Genomic DNA, 17,762 nt, shown 5'->3' on the forward strand with positions numbered 1-17,762 from the left:
TTACTTCTTTATCATTAATTTAAACTATAAAACCACTAAATGCAAGAGATATTTTCAAACTTAGAAAATATTTAACATTTAAACAAATAGTAGGTAAATCTATTTTCATTTGAAACATTTGATTAAATAAAAAAATAGTTTCGGGATTTAGGATAAACGATATCATATGAGATTATTTTTTAGAAAATAGATGTATAATTTGATAAAAATACAAAAAATACAAAATTCCTAATTACAACTTTTAAAATGTATTGAATCTACGCAGAAACACTTTTTTTTAAGTTCTTCTCAAGTTAAAGTGTTTTTTATTGGGATCCATCTATCAGACCCTGATTTGCATCTTTTGATGTACCTACAAGATAAATAAAAAGATACCCTTGTTAGAGCTTCGCGTGTTCTCAAAATTTGGGCCCATTTCACAAGATGCTGTGAACCATCCAAACAGCCCGTTCATACGATTTTTTTTACATTACGCCTGGCATATAATAATATGTTCTTAAAAACGGGATAAACGGACCGTTCGAATCACTTTGATCATTTGAATATTAATTCCATTTTTAAAACAGATATGCCCTACTGTAAGTTCCAAAGTGAAATTGTTCCGAAGACAAATTCTGATTCTTTATTCTAAATGGAAGAAATGGGAATCCACACCGACAAATCTATAATCGGATCGGAAAATGTATCTCTGCGTTAGCTGTTTTCGAATCGTGTCTTCGTCGTCGTCATCGCCATTGCTGTCTGTACTTTAATCAAATTCATTCTTATCCCTTTCCACTTCAGCTACAATGATTCTCTCAACAGTTTTTTTTTTTGGGGGGGTTTAAATAAAAAGAAGAAAGGGGGTTCTTCTTCTTCAAGCTCACACACAGCAACAAAAAAAAAAAAATCAAAAGTATTGTAGGTAGTAGACATTACTTACAAACACATCTCGATTCTCCTATAAAACGAGCTCACTCCCTCCTAAAGGAGGTCAGTTATCGACGACAACGTTTCTTTTTCACTATACACAAGAACATCTTGCGTATCAACACAAAATATTTTCCAGTTTTTCGTTCCTCCTTATATATCCGTTTTTATGTCCCTGGTGCTTTCTATTCGTTTTTAAAGGAAAAAAAAGGGAAATTGTTGAAAAACTCCAACAGAAACAGAAATTGGGACGTAAGTGTTTTCGTTTTTAAGAGAGAAAGAGGGTCCCGGCAATCAGAGAGGAGAAAAATGAATTCAGAACTTTTGTTGGTGACAATTTTTGTCGCCTTTGCAATGGTCATTATGGCGGGTAAGTTCTTTTTTTGTTTCTTTGTTTTGTTGTGTTTTTCGTTTGTTTTTCTTTTTGTTTAATCTTTTAAGATAGAATTCTACGGATTTTGAAAATACAATACAAACAACTAACCATGATTTTTTAGGGGGTGGTTAGGGTAGAGAGTTGACATTTGCTGTAGTAGGGGTGGATATAGATATGCAGGAGTGTAGTTGTGATGTCTTTATACCTAACGAATATAATAAGAATTTCGTTTCATGTGAAAATTGTTCAAACAATGCGAAGTTCAAAATGTTTATTTCGTGAAGAAACTTAAGGAGAATTTCTTTATAAAGGTTAAACTATCGATGCACTTTGCACGAATTTGAACTTAAATTGAATTGTTAAAACTTATTTTGTTGTTTGATGTTATTGTTGCTAGTAAAATTGAAGAAATCAAACTTTATAAGGAGAGTACCTACATACATACTGGATTTTTGGATTGAATGTGGGAAGGATCAAAGTACTTGCTTTTGTTTTTTGATATTTATTCTATATTTTTCGAAAGTATTTTTTCTGAAAACTTAAGCACACATGGAATGTTATTTTATAATCTTTTATTAGATTGAGTGTATTTTGAATAAAAACCACTTGACTTTCGTGGTCATAATTTGTTCATATATTATGTACCTATTTGCTGATTATTTGTTTGAAACTTCGATCAATTCTAGGTATTTTGCTCAAAGACTTTATAAAAGGATTTGGGGCTTGTCGTATGGATTTTTCGAAATTCAATAATTTCCCAAAATGATAACGTTGCAATTTTCAACCGATTTAGCTGAAGAAAGAATAAATACATTCAGAACTTTCGAAAAATGTACAAAACATGGGGTTTTGCGTCTAGACTTCTTTAGATCAAGAATTTAAAGAGCACTGGCTTTTCACAATTTCTCTATTTCGACATTGATTTTAGGGATATACGAGTAGGTACATATGTATTTGAATTATTTAAAACAAGTTTTTTTTTAATTTTTTCCAAATCCAACTACTTACTTTTTACGAAAATCGGTCGAAAATTGACGAAGGTAGAATTTTTGCTATTGCAGAGAATGAAGAAAAAACACCATATCTAGATTTTTGGCGTATGAATATTGAAAAATTAAAAAAAAAAATCCACGTACTAGGTCTCGAGAAAAGTATATTTACTTTTTATTTGCGATATAATGTAGTTACTGTAGGACAAGTTTAGGATTCGTAAAAAAAATTGAACTCGAGATAACAATCAGACGATGATAGATAATGCCAAAAAAAAGTGGGGTCAGCTATTCTGTCTGTCTGTATATAACTCGAGCTATAGCCTAAACTAGTAAAGCGATTTTCTTCAAACTTGGTAGTTAACAGTTTTGGGTTATTCCCTAGAGGAAAAATTGAAAGTTTTTTTAGGACCAAAACTAACGGTATCTGACATATTACGGAAATAGAAAAGTAAATTTTTTAATGTAAGTTTTTGTGTATAATGTTACAAAGAAAACTCAAATTTTGAAATAAAAAAATTTTTTGCACCGTTATTAACGGTGCCTGCCATAGAACCGTTTTTTTGGTTTCTAGATACCTACCTCGTATACGACTAACCCGTTTTCAACGAAAATTTGTATGCAAAAGCGTTTTAGTAATCATAATATTAAAGTTTTATAAAATTAAAAAAAAAAATATTTTTGATTTTTTTTTTAAATTAGTCAAAGTTTTTTTTTTAAGTAAATTTTTTGAAAACGGCTTATTAAAATATTTAAAAATTTTTTTTTTAGCGTCATTTAGGTAATTATTTCTTCTGAATGGCAAACTAACTTTGTTTTTGAAAAATGTTAGAAAATTTGTATAGAAAAAAAAAATTGTTTAATTAATTTTCAATTTTTTTTTTCTAAAAATTCCTTTTTATACAAGAAATGAGATGGCATACTTCGTTTTTTTTTATCAAAGTCATTTAAACGGTGTTTCATTAATTACAAAAACAGATTTTATTTATATTTTTACATTATCCAAAATGCTTTAAAAAAAATCAAATTATATTAAGCACTCTTATTTTTTTCATTAAAAGCTTTAAGATAAGAGCTACTTTTAACATAAGAGTCGTGCATTATGTTTTTTTTTATATCGGGCACTGACAAAATTGTTTGTTTTTAATGCGTGTTAGCCCCAAATGAAATTTATTCGAAGATGGTAGAAAAAATCTTACGCAGACATTGCTCCTTCGACGTCAACCGACAAATTGAAAAAAAAAGTATTCAATGCCAAATGTGTGCATTAAATATGTTTTGTTTGCTACATTAGTTATTTCAACTATCTATAATATTGAATCTAATGTAAGACCAAAAAGTCAAAATTGTAAGAAATTCGAGGAATATAAAATATTTAATGCACACATTTGCATTGAATTTTTTTTATGCAGAATTTTTTTTTTAATGCAAATATTTTTCAGTTGCAATTGTATATATTTTTTACTTGCTCTATAGGGCAAGTATTGGTTTCGTGTAGAAAAAAAAAAAAATTGAGATATTAATCAAAACCAACATTACGTAAGAGGAAATCAGAAGCCACACTGGTGGAACTCAGGGCTAGAACCGCACAGAAAAGCTTGTAGAAAACTCTTCAATCTCGCCAAATCCACTAGAGATGTTTCAGACTGGGACCTATACAAAGAATCCCTGAAAGTCTACAAAAAACAGCTAAGAAAATGTAAAACATGTTCTTGGAGAATTTTCTGTGAAAAAATAGAAGACTCTTCAGAAGCCTCTAGATTAAGAAAAATTCTCTCAACAAACCCTTTAATGCCCAGTGCCTTGAAAACAAATAACGGGGCCTGGACCAACTCCTGTGAAGAATCACTCAATTTGCTACTAGATACTCATTTTCCAAGTAGCTCAAACATTATAAACAGAGTCGACCCATCAGGGCCAGACACAAATTCAAAAAACAATCTTGGTCTGATTACAAGAGAGAAGCTAAAGTGGGCCATCAACGCCTTCAAACCATACAAATCCGCTGGACCGGATGGTATAATACCAGCCGAACTTCAAATGGCATCAGATATTCTAATTCCCATCTTAGAGATAATTCTGAATGGATGTGTAAAATTGAAACACATCCCTGCCCTATGGAGAGAAGTTAAAGTTGTATTCATACCCAAAGCAGGCAAATTCTCTCATGTCAATCCGAAAGACCTCCGACCTATCAGCCTATCATCATTCCTTCTTAAAACCTTAGAACGAATGATTGATATCCACTTGCGTAATGTCATAGATCCCAATCTTATATCTACAGCACAACACGCTTATTGTAAAGGGAAATCGGTTGAAACAGCACTACATACTGTAGTGCGCACTATTGAATATTCCCTCCATCATAAAGAGTTCACCTTAGTTGCATTTCTTGATATTGAAGGCGCGTTCAACAACGTCAGCAACATAGCAATCACAAATGCACTGAAGAACCTTAAAGTAGATAGCTCACTGAACGAGCTAATAGACCTTATGCTGAAAAGCAGAATTATTAACTCAACTCTAGGAGATTTCTCAGCAAGAAGATCTGTTAGTAGAGGTACACCACAAGGAGGGGTACTCTCCCCACTCCTGTGGAACTTAGTGGTTAATGAACTACTAGTCGGTCTAGAAGTAGATGGATTCAAAGTGATTGCATACGCTGACGACGTCGCCATTGCCATATCAGGAAAACATCTCCATACTATAATAGAACTAATGCAAACTGCTCTAAATAAGCTACTAAAATGGGCAACAAACTGTGGATTGGGGGTAAATCCTCAAAAAACAGAACTTGTCCTCTTTACAAAGAAATATAAAATTCCACAACTAGACCCACCCTCTATTAATGGTGTTCCACTTAATTTTGCCAGCGAAGCCAAATACCTGGGTCTTATTTTGGATAGCAAATTAAACTGGAAAACCAACATACAAGAAAGAATAAGAAAAGCCACAGTGGCACTCTTTTCTTGCCAAAAAGCTATAGGGAATAAATGGGGACTATCTCCTAAAATAACTCATTGGCTATACACTGCAGTCATCAGACCTATTCTCACTTACGGGGTAGCAGTTTGGTGGACTGCTCTGGAAAAAGTAACATATCGAGACAAGTTAAGCAAAGTCCAACGTTCAGCCTGCATGTGCATCAGCGGAGCTCTCCGTTCGACACCTTCCGCCGCTCTTGATATATTACTCAATCTTCCACCCATAGATATATTCAGCAAGCAGGTGGCCGCGAGCACTGCTATTCGACTCCAAGCCATCTCTCAATGGACCAATAACTCTATTGGCCACACAAATATTCTGAATTCATTCGGATCAATCCACAGTCACTCCGACTACACCACCCCACAATTGGTTTTCGGCAATAATTATGAAGTCACCATCCCAAATAGATCAGAATGGGACAATGCCGAGTTTCTAAGAGATGATTCAATTCATTTCTACACAGATGGTTCTAAAACCAATGACGGAGTGGGTGGCTGGGTTTACTCCGATAGACTTAATGTTAGTCTCTCCTTCCGTCTCCCTAATCACTGCAGCGTGTTCCAAGCGGAAATAATGGCGATTAAAGAAGTACTGACTTGGCTCAAAGAAAACGTGATATCTACATCGGATATCCGCATCTTCTCTGATAGCCAGGCCGCCCTTAAATCGTTAGCTTCGGTTTCCACAAACTCCGTTACTGCCCGCGACTGTCGATCATCTCTCATGGAGATGTCAAAACAGTTTAACATTCACCTTTTCTGGGTGCCGGGTCACAGAGATATTCTGGGAAACTGTGAAGCAGACGAACTCGCCAGAAATGGAACTCTAATACCAATTTTACCCAATAAGGCAAATATTGGTATACCAATCGCAACGTGCAAACTCATGCTGAAGCAAGAAGCTATAGAGGCAACAAACATACGATGGTCAAACATTATAACTTGCCAAACGACCAAGCAGATCTGGGGTAGGCTAGATCCAAAACGTTCAAAAAATTTGTTGTCTCTAAGCAGATTGCATATCAGCTCTGTAATAGGTGTCTTAACAGGACACTGTCTCATAGGTAGACACGCCATAAGACTTGGCGTAATCTCTAACGACTTCTGTAGAAGTTGCCTTGATGAGGAAGAAGAAGAAACAATCCAACATCTTCTCTGCTCATGTCCTGCCCTTTCCAGTAGACGTAAAAAATACCTGGAAAAATATTTCTTAGAAGATACCAGTGAGCTAATCAATACTGACATCTTCAACATTCACCGCTTTATTAAAAGCTCCAACTGGTTTAATTAGTGAGGAATTTCCTCACAAAATCATGGTATCACAACGGACCAATAAATGGTCTAAGTGTGTCAGTTGTTTTCCTGACAGCCATTTCTACCTAACCTAACCTAACCTAACATTACGATGATGGAGAAGATCAAAAAAGTGGTTTTCGTCATGCCGTCCGTTGGTCCGTGCGTCTGTGCGTCCATCTGTACATCGAGCTAGGGCCTAAACGGATGGATGGATTTGCTTGAAACTTGGTACAGATTATTTGTAATTCCCTAGACCCGTTATTTGGTGTACGTAATAGTCTAATTGATTCTAACACAACTGCGTTTTTAGTTTTTCTCAAAAAATGCGGAGAACAGAAATATGGCGTTGCCGTTTTTCGAAAATCGACATATTTTTAAAGTTCATATCTTTCATCAAAGTATAAGTCAATTTTATCCAAAATTTACAGACATTATTTTGAAGTGTAAAATGTAAAAAAAAAAATATTAACAAGCATTTTTGAAAAAAAAAAATTTTAATTTTATTTTTTAACTTTGGTTTTTTTTATATTTTTTTTCTCGGCACTAAACAAAATCTTAAAATTTTAAAAAATATTTAAGATAAAGATACTTTGAACTACAAGAGCAAGTACGTGCGACCCCAATCGTGCATTTTATTGTAATTTGTAATGGAAAACAAAAGCATTAAAAAAATTAGTCTTTTACAACATTGGTCGAGTGTTGGGATTTACCGAGAATTAACTCAACAAATTGACATTTCAAATGCGGCCTTATTTCATAGGGCGTTATTTCACGTCCCCGTTCAATTTTATCAATTCCCATTTCACTCTTTTCATGTCGCTTACAAAAAATTTAAAATTCACTCATACATACATTTTTATAACTTGTCACTTTTATGACAAGGCAACCCAGTGATTGTTTCATCATCAACAATGTTTTGTTCTTTTCTTACAACCAATGACACAATTTTCAAAGTTTTAACTTAACCGGTCACTGTGGCGTATGTGGAACATTTTTTTGTTTTTTTTTCATTACAAACTATTAATTAATTATTTTCAGACAGTCTATGAATATTATAAAAAAAAAAAAAAACTCTGATCTACATTTTATTTTTACTTGCGATATAGGTACTATATATCAAGTTATGCATTCGTACAAAAAAAAAAGTTGAGATAACATTTTTCTATGACATTACGATGGTAGACAATGCCAAAATAGTGGGTCCCGGAAGTCCGTCTGTCTGTCTGTCTGTCTGTCTGTCTGTCAGTCTGTCTGTCTGTCAGTCTGTCTGTCTGTCTGTCTGTATAAGGACCTACAGCCTAAACGGATGGACCGATTAATGTCAAACTTGGTATGTAGCGTTATTTGGCGACTCTCCAGAGGGGTTTTTGGAATTAATTTTTTTGGACCAAAAATAACGGTACTTGTCATATACCGATTTTAGTAAAATTGAAATATCTCGAAAACAGCTCCAACGATTTTGTTTAAAAAATTCAAATGTTAGTTTTAAGCTAAGGTCTATATTTCAATGAAAAATTTTTTTTTTGAAAATCATTATTAACGGTTACTGCCATAGAACGATTTTTTTCAAATTCGAATATCTCCGAAACTTCTTATTCGATTTCAACGAAACTTTTTGTGAAAAAGCATTTATATAATTTAAATATAAACCAAAAATAAAATTTCCAAAAAAATAATTTTTGGATTTTTAAAAAAAATTTGAAAATTTTTTTTTGAAAAATCAAATTTTCGAAAACGGGACATTGAATTTTTTTGAAATTTTGTTTTTAGATGTTAATTAGTGATTTCTACAAAATGGCATACCAATTTTATTTTCAAACTTTTTTTCCAAAAAATTATTTATAAAAAATTGTTTTTTTTTTAAAACGGCTCTAACGATTTTGAAAATTTTTTTTCTAAAAATGCACGTTAATATATCAATCAAAACTGCATACTTGTTTTGGAGGGCAATTCAATTTCAGATTTTATTTTATTTTTTTTTTTTTAACGAATTTTATTTTTTTTCCAAATTTCTATATAAAAAGTCTTAAAAATTTAAGCAACTTTAACTCCAAGAGCAAGTTCGTGCGACCCAGTCGTGCATTTTATTTACTCAGAGCAATCTTACCTTGAAGACAAATTAAAATCAAATCAATAATATTTTTTGAATTTTAAGGAAATATTCAAATATTTTGAATTATCCTAGCTTTAAATAATTAAATAAAACATTTTATAAACCTGAAGCTACTTTGTTAAAGTTTTTCTTAAATTAGAATTTGTTTTAACTGTGCACATGTTTTCTTAGAATGAAACAAAGTAGACATTCATGTGTAAATAATGTGCCTCAGTCAATAGTGCTATATTGTTCAAATAGGTCGAAGATACAGAAATGTTCAACATTTCACATCAATAACACTTAAGACAACAAAGATTCCTTTTATTGTTAAAGATGGATTTATTTTCATAGCCAATGGCATAAAACCAAAACTCCTATTTCTGTCATTTGAAGTGCACATTTATCATGATTATTTGAGCTTAGGCGCACCCTTTAAAGCATTTTCTTGTTCTAGAAATAGTCTATTTCTTTTCCAACTTGAATAAACATTTATGTTCATGTTTTTTTTTTCTTCAATTTTAATTCATCATAATTTTGTACTTATTTATGAAACGATTTATTTATCATAATTTAAAAGAAAAAGTTTTTTGCTATCATAATTCCATTTTTAAAAGTTTATATTGCTTTTTTTGATGGGTTTCAATGTTATTGTTTGTAACCTCACTCAAATTCAAGGTTTAAAAGAAAAATGAAAATATATTTCCAATTGTTAACTATAGGTATTGGTGCAGTCAGTGAGAAATGATGGTAAATGGTGAATTAAAACTCAAGGACCTTGTGTTCGAATTGAAACTGAAAAGTTTCCAATATTCCTTGAGCACAGTTTAACAAAGTTTAAGACTTTTTTTTCTGTAAACTTAATTATTTAATATTAAGTACAGTGAAAAATGTTTCCACATCACAAAAATTATTTATAGAATTTCTTTGCATTTCATTGCTTTAAACTATGAAGTTAAACATGGTTTTCTCCACTCTAAAAATTAGTATGGTTCAGTTCGACTGTTAAATATTTAAGCAATCTTTAAATTTGATTATTGGTAAAGTCCCTTATGAAAAGATAAAATAAAATAAGGTCGATAGGAACAAAATGTGTAAAAGATGTTCATGATTTATAAATCTAAGAAAAACACAACTTCTTTTCCTTCTTGGAAATTTAAACCTTTATGTAAATATATCATGGTTTAATTTCCTTTTACCATGAAAATGTCAAAAAATGAAATCGCAAAGTAATATAACTTGGTTATTTTTCCGTTAAGTTTTAATTAATTAATTCAATAGGGTTTGAACTTTTTTGTCTCTAAATCTATATTTTGGTGGTTTATTGAAATAAAATGCTAGAATGCTTGGCATTTTAATTTCTATCATTTTTTAATTTTAAACCTTTTTATGAAAAAAAAAATATAAATAAAGAACAAATTATATTATAGATTTTTGAAGAAATATCATAAAAAATAAAAAAAAATATATAAAAGTTTTTTTTTTATATATGATTTTTAATGGTTTTGACTACAAAACAAAGTATGCCATTTAGTATTTTGTATATCAAAGAATTTTTAGAAAAACAAATTCAGAAAAGTTAGATCCCCATTAATAAAAAATAATTTTCAATTTACGGAGAACATATTCAACCATTTTTTAATTTTATAGGCAAAAAAATAAAATGTGAAACGTTTTCATGTTTTGGTTGCACCCAAAATTCAAAAAGATAACCATCTTAAATGAAACTTAGCTCGAAAACAAGTATGCAATTTTATTTCTTTTATTAAAATACATTATACCTATAAAAAAAACTTAGAACAGTTTTTTAGATTATTTTTTTGTAGCAATCAAATTTATCACTACTTACCTAAAATCGAAACTTCGAAAAAATTCAATGACTCATTTTCGGAAATTTTACTAAAAAAAAAATAAAAAAAACAACAAATTTTAATCCAAGAATTAATTTTTTCAAAAGTGAATTTTTTGTATTGTATTGAAACTTTTTGGCTTTTGTCTAAAAAAATAGTTAAAATGAAAAAAAGTTTTTTATTTGGTCAATAAGGTCCTACTTTTGAAATAAAAATAATATTTTTTTGGACCATTATAAATTTTCTTGATTTTTGATTTTAATTTAAAAATTAAGAAAAACTTAAAAAAACATGCATTTTGGATTTTTTTTTTAATATTTCAATTTTTTTTTTGAAAAATCAATTCTATTAAAATGGAATAGTAAAAAGTAAAAATTTAAAAATTTTGTATACATACAAAATTATTTTGTTAGAAACGTCTCAAACTAGTGATGGGAACTATCGAATAAAAACTATCAAACTATCGATAGTTGTAAAATATTCATTCATTCGATAGTTTAAAATCATTCATTCGAATAGTTTTTTCGTTCGATAGTTTTTATTCGATAGTTTTTTCGTTCGATAGTTTTTTATTCGATAGTTTTTTCATTCGAATAGTTTTTTCAAACGATAGTTTTTCATTTGAATAGTTTTTTTTATTCGATAGTTTTTTCATTCGAATAGTTTTTTCAAACGATAGTTTTTTCATTTGAATAGTTTTTTTTATTCGATAGTTTTTTCATTCGAATAGTTTTTTCAAACGATAGTTTTTTCATTTGAATAGTTTTTTTTATTCGATAGTTTTTTCATTCGAATAGTTTTTTCAAACGATAGTTTTTTCATTTGAATTTTTTTATATTCAGTTACTATTTTCTTTCAGTCTATTAGATTGTGTTTTTTTTTTTATTCAGTCATAATTTTATTTCTCTACTATTTTCTTTTTTCTCTTGATTTCACAATTTAATTGTAAATGATTTTATATGCATTTGAAGGAACGACTGAAGGAAGATGAATGATGATACACATATTGTGTGATCTTCCAAATGATATCTTGAAAGTTTTTCAGGACTGAATTTATGTGTTTTATGTTGGAGTGCCCATATTTTCAAAACAAAGGCGGTAAAGAAGAAAAAGAAAGGCGACAAGGTGCATGAAAAGAATAGAAGTTATCTGTCGGTCAGTGCGGTGTCATAAAAAAGTGACAAGAGAGAAAAAAATAACTCTTTGACCTGGAAAGCGGAACATGTTCATTGTTCAGCTAGTGTATAGTTTATGATCCTAATTAGTGGGAAAACCCATCTTTTCAATCACTTGACGAGACATTGCGCCGAAAAAGCAAAACATTCGTGCACGCACAAACAGCAGGTCATATATGTGTCAACAAGTGAATTTTGTAAAGGGTTGCTAATGGGTTAGACAAAAATATGATGCAACTGTGTGGTTGGCTTGGATTATTGTAGGTATATACTTTTGATATTTGCAATTTTGCATGTGGACGAGCAAAAATAGAAAGTGTAAGAAAAGGAAACAAATCCTTTCCGGTGGTCATTTCTCGACTATTTTTTAACTTTTTTTTACGATTTTTATATTATGTACTTCAATGTATGATGGATGCTTCTTTAAGATGAAATCGGATGAAAAGTGAAAAACTTGATAAAATATTATTTTTATATAGCAATTTTGATGTCTAAAAGTTTTTTTTTATTCGATACATTAATTGATATTCATTTCAATTAATATGTTTTTTTTTTATTAATTTTTGTTTTGTTAGCTTTTATAGTTCCAAAGTTTATAAAAAATTCTTGTTCGTTTTTACTATTTAATATTTTTGTTATTTTTCCTTAAATATACATATATATGCAGTTCTTATGTATTAAAATCAAAATTTTGTGTTCTTTTGGTTTTACGAGACATGATAATATATTGTTTCTTTTTGTGCGCAAATGTTTTGCCTCAGTGTGGGTTTTCCACTGTTTTCGTTTTAATTTGAATCATATCATATTTTAGCAAAAATTGGGCTATCTTTTCGCAACATAGAAAAAATTTAGCAACAAAACCATCTTCCTTTCTGATTCAGTACTTGTTATTTATTAGGTATTTAATGTAACCTCAGTTGAGAAATAGTATTTAAATTCTAGTTAAAAAACTGCAAACAGTGAAATAAAGTATGTCCTTTACAAGGTCAATATATTAGTAAAAACTGGAAAAAATAAATCGGATGAAAAAATTGTGAGTATATTTTTTACTGAATATTTGATAGTTTTTATTCGATAGTTTATTCGATAGTTTTTATTCGATAGTTTATTCGATAGTTTTTATTCGATAGTTTTATTCGATAGTTTTTATTCGAATGAATGAATGAAAGAATGAATGAACTATTCGATAGTTCAAATCATTCAGTTACTAACTATCGATAGTTCAAATCATTCGATAGTTCCCATCACTATCTCAAAAAATTTTGCAAAAGAACAAAAAATTCTATGTGAAACAATTAATGTAAATGTGCTTAAGTAATTTTTAAAACAACTTTTAATACTTTTCGTATAAGGTTAATGATAAAACTAAATACAAATTATTTATTTATGAATGGTCGGTATTAAAAATTTTATCATTCTTAGCAATTTTAACCATAAGATAAAGTTGTTATTTTTCTAGAGTTTACAGCTATGAGTAGTCGTTACAATGCATTGTAAAATATATCAAACATTAAAAAGAAATGATTTTCAGAATTCTATTCACAGTTCGATTTAACTTCTGCTTTAATGTGAATTTGTATTTCATGTAAACTCCTACAAGTAGTTAAGTCGAAAAACATACTTTTATTTTCTCTATTTGCTCTTTGGATAATAAGACATAACTATGACAGCAAATACAAATAATAATTATTCAGAAATTCTCGCTTTTTTTCCACCCGGAAGGATTCTCAACTCATTTCTCGCAATATTTCTTCACGAACTGGTTTCGTGTGTATATTTTGTATGATTCCAATTAATTTATGAATTACGCCGTACTGCTTAATTGGCAGCAAAATTGTTTGCATGTTTCACAGTATTAAATGATTTGCTAAAATCGATACAAACTATCGTTTAAGGTCAAGTAGGTATTCAATAAACATTTTGATTAATTAATTTACAGTTGTAATATGGTCTGTTGTATAAAAGCTGTGTTGCAAGCAACTTTGTCCCCCTAGTTATTGCTAATCTAAATCATTGCAAATCCTTCTAAACAAACATTTGCAAGGTTGCAAATACAAAGTGTTTACTTTTACTATTGTTTGTTAAGCTTTTCTCCCTTGATTAGATCTTGTTAACATGGTTTACGATTTGGTAAGCCTGTTAAAGTAAAAAATTGCACTACTTTTTTTTTCAATTTTAACTGTTGGTTCGTTTCGTAAGTTTGCAACTTAAAAGATTTACATACAAAAAAAATGTATTTTAAGCGAGAGATAAAAAAAAAAACTAAAAGATTCAGAATTCCTTATAAATCATCGGAACCAAATTTGAAATCCGTCCACCCTTTTGGGTAGTGAAAATGTGTACAGATGGGCGACTGATGGACGAAAACCTCTTTTAGGAATTCTCCATTTTCGCAATTTTGGTTCCTATTAAAACCTAAAAATTTTTTTATTTGACACGAAACGAATAGAGGAAGCAAAAAATAGACTAAGGCGATGACTTCGTATTTTTAAATTTAAGAAAGTTTCAATGGTTCGGTAAGCAAGAGTAAAAGGAAATCAATAAACGAATAACAAATACCTGGAAGCAATTTTGTACTTCAAAGTTGAAAAGGACCAAAGGACACACAAAAAAACATAATATTGGGCTCGACATTAGTACTTCCGAGAATGACACATGCATACAAGCATTTGGGTTCACATCGATTTTTTTTAAATAATTTTGGCATAGACTTTGGCTTTCACTTTCGCCAATTTTAAACCATGTAACATTTGACTTTCAAATATTGCTTTTTCTGGTTATTATTGTTGTTTATTCATTTAATTACATTTTTTTTGAGAAATAAATTCTTTTCCAGAAATGGTGTAAAATGGACCCTGTCACATTTTTTTTTGTTTCTGGTCTTAACCTTTTCATCTTTCTATATAAATCTCAAGTAATTTGAAATAAGTTTTCTTTTTTGAAAAAAAAAAAAATTGCATAAAATTACTGCTGGAATACGAGTTTCATACATAAAAGAATAAATTACGTATACGAATTAATGTAATCTCATACGAAACAGCAGCTGGGTGCTGCTATTCTCTTTGATGAAGTTTAAACTCGCTGATACAATTAAAAAGTTGTTTGTTCGAAATTAGGTTTAAACTCTCGAAAGCTACCTCTTCTTCTTACATAGGTTAAACAATGAATACATTGTAGATGTATGTACCTCTGAAGAAAGCATACAAAATGTGCATACACATGATACTATGGGAAGTTGCAACTAGATTAACAGCTATTTTGTGTGGGTAAATTTTATTCAAGGATGCAAAATATAAAAAATTCTCGGATGTGGTTTTAAAAAGCAACGCTAAAGTTAGTTTTTAATAAGTTTCAAATTAATAGTGAAAAAATGTTTTTGTTGGATCGAATATTTTTACAAAATAGGGCTTCTTTGAATTAAATTCCTTTTAAACGTGGTTATACCTTTAAAAATTCAATTAGGGAGATAAGAGGAAAGCTCTATTTTCCATAAGTATTGAAGCTGTGAGTGAAAATTGGTGTAACTAACTCACGATTTGTTTCAAAACGATTTCGTTCAAATTGTTTAATCAAACAACTATGGTTATTTATTTGTATTTTTTTCCATCGTAGCGGGTGTAACACTTTTACTCGTAATTTTACTGAATAAGGGATATCAATATCAATATCAATATCAATATCAATATCAATATTAATATCAATATCAATATCAATATCAATATCAATATCAATATCAATATCAATATCAATATCAATATCAATATCAATATCAATATCAATATCAAGTTTGATAAAACTGCATTTGAAAACTTATTTTTCAAATCTAACTTTAATTTTAGAAGGTTTTTAATCAACGTCATCATAAATATCAGTATTCAAGAAACTAAACTAAGTTATCAAAGCTCTATATCCTTGACCCAAATCAAATAGAATTGTTTATTTTATCAAAGTTAAATATGTAGGTTATTCTGCCTGACAGCGGATTAGATTCATCTTTGTCGTTTTATATATTTTTTTCAAAATACTTTATCGTTACAACTAAATCAATTCATGTCAATAAAGACCCTTTTTTGTGTTGTTCTATTTCATTTACATATATATTTATTTTTTTTAGAGTTCCATAAAAAAAAACTAAAGACATTAAATCCAATAAAATTAGACTACATATCATTCGATAATATAAATCACCATTAAATATGCCCATTTTTCAATTGTTTTTGCAGTGTCCACCCATTCTACTCAAAAAATAGAAGACCAAATCGAAACCAATTTAAAAATCATCAAACGCTCGCAATGGAATGCAGCAAAACCAATAGACAAATCGCCCTTCAATAGCCCGGTGCCATATGTGATCGTACATCACACGGCCAGCCCCCCTGCATGCTACACACATTTAGCCTGCCAAAATGCATTAAGGTCAATGCAGAGGACTCATCAACTGGTTAACGGGTGGGATGACATTGGTTACAATTTCCTAATCGGAGCCGATGGTGAAATTTACGAGGGTCGTGGCTTTGGTGTACAAGGGGCTCATGCGCCCGGCTACAATTATCGCAGCATAGGAATTTGCCTAATTGGCAATTGGTCAGGTAAGGGGATGTAGTTAGAGTTAGTTGAGTTGTGTTATTAATTTGCTACCCCGCCTTTTTCGGGAATGTTGCTTGTTAAGCAGAGTTTTATAACCAACTATAAAAATAAAAAAAAAATAGATTCAAACAAATAAGCGAAAAAGAAAATTTGTAAAAACAAGCGAGCCCGGCGTAAAATAAAGGAATGCTTTTGGTGTGTTTAGTGTTTCTGCGAGGCTCGACGAAGTGGAAACTCATTTCAAAAGTACATACTTTGTTATTTGAATTTTTTAACACAGTTTTCGTAGCAATTTTTTTCTTCTTTTTTGTTTTTTATTTTTATTTCGTCGTTTTCATAACATGCTTGTTCGCCAACCGTTTACTAAGTTCAAAAACATTTTTTTTTATTTACTTTTTCTTAATTTTTTTTTTTTTTTTATGTTTTGCTTGGTTTTCATTGTAAATTAATTTTATTTCATCCAAAAAAAAAACCCGGTATATATAGACTCAGTGCCACCCCAAGAGATGCTGGATAAAATGAAAGAGCTTATAAATTATGGCGTCGAGAAGGGTCATATCCAAAGGAATTATAGACTGCACGGACATGGCCAAGTAAAGGCAACCGAATGCCCAGGCAAGGCTTTACAAGCGGAAATTGAAAAATGGGAACATTTTAGTAGAGCCACAAAAAGATAGACGAGCTCTGACGTAAACAGGCGTTTACTAAGCAATTGGAATTTAAATTGAAGTATTATAGAGAAGAAAAAATATTTGTATTGTAAAGTAAATCCTTATTTTTTAAATTATTGTGCTTGGATGGAGTTAAGTTATTCGAATAAATAGAAAATTAAACTTTTATACAAAAAAAAGAATCATTTTAATTTTTTTGAAATATTAAAAGAAAAAATTGTTTATTTTTTGTGGAGTTATGTTTTTGCTTGTTTGAATTCATTTATATTTGAAACATTATATCTGAGGGAATTACATGTTCAGTGATGCTATATTGCTTTGAATCATTGGGCCGAACTCATGGTCCATCATTCTTCTAGATATTGGCTGAAATATAGACTATTTTTTCTTCGAAATTGTTCCTGAATTCCTGTAACATTGTTGACTTGTTGGCATCATAAGAAAAAAGTAATACTACATATCTAAATGCTTATTCTGGCCACCATGTTTAAGCAACTATTTTGTAAAAATGCAAAACTGGGTTGGAATTTAAAATGCATTAATTTCTTAAAGATGAATGATTTATGATTTTGTTAAGTTTCGAGAAAAAAAAAATTAAAATTTTATAATTTTTTTTTTCAAAAATTTAAAATTTTTTTTTTACATTTTACACTTAAAAATGATAAGAAATACCTGTCTGTAAATTTTGAATTAAATTGGCTTATGCTTTGATGAAATATACGAACCTTAAAAATATTTAAATTTTTGCAAAAAACGACAAAGCCATATTTCCGTTCTCCGCAATATTTTGGACAAACTAAAAACGCAATTTTGTTATAATCAATAAGACT

The 17,762-nt window shown here is 30.0% G+C and overlaps 2 protein-coding genes across 7 annotated transcripts in view; one reads left to right on the top strand and one right to left on the bottom strand.

The window, feature by feature from the left end:
• LOC129916171 (trichoplein keratin filament-binding protein) overlaps nt 1-17,762 on the bottom strand; it is a 228,060-nt gene that overhangs the window by 10,599 nt on the left and 199,699 nt on the right. The window lies entirely within an intron of this gene.
• On the top strand, nt 950-17,092 carry LOC129916174 (peptidoglycan-recognition protein LB-like). The gene is made up of 3 exons (XM_055995996.1): nt 950-1,279; nt 15,898-16,263; nt 16,748-17,092. Exons 1-3 carry the CDS (start codon nt 1,219-1,221, stop codon nt 16,936-16,938), a joined length of 618 nt encoding a protein of 205 aa, XP_055851971.1. The 5' UTR covers nt 950-1,218; the 3' UTR covers nt 16,939-17,092.

Source organism: Episyrphus balteatus, chromosome 3 (assembly GCF_945859705.1).
Source record: "Episyrphus balteatus chromosome 3, idEpiBalt1.1, whole genome shotgun sequence".
NCBI classification, from domain to species: Eukaryota; Metazoa; Arthropoda; class Insecta; order Diptera; family Syrphidae; genus Episyrphus; species Episyrphus balteatus.

Excerpts from the sequence above, each read along its gene's own strand:
- LOC129916174 (XM_055995996.1), top strand. The coding sequence starts at position 1,219 with ATGAATTCAGAACTTTTGTTGGTGACAATTTTTGTCGCCTTTGCAATG. Across the intron at positions 1,280-15,897 it reads TGCAATGGTCATTATGGCGG|TGTCCACCCATTCTACTCAA; the intron begins GTAAGTTCTTTT and ends TTGTTTTTGCAG. Across the intron at positions 16,264-16,747 it reads CCTAATTGGCAATTGGTCAG|ACTCAGTGCCACCCCAAGAG; the intron begins GTAAGGGGATGT and ends CGGTATATATAG.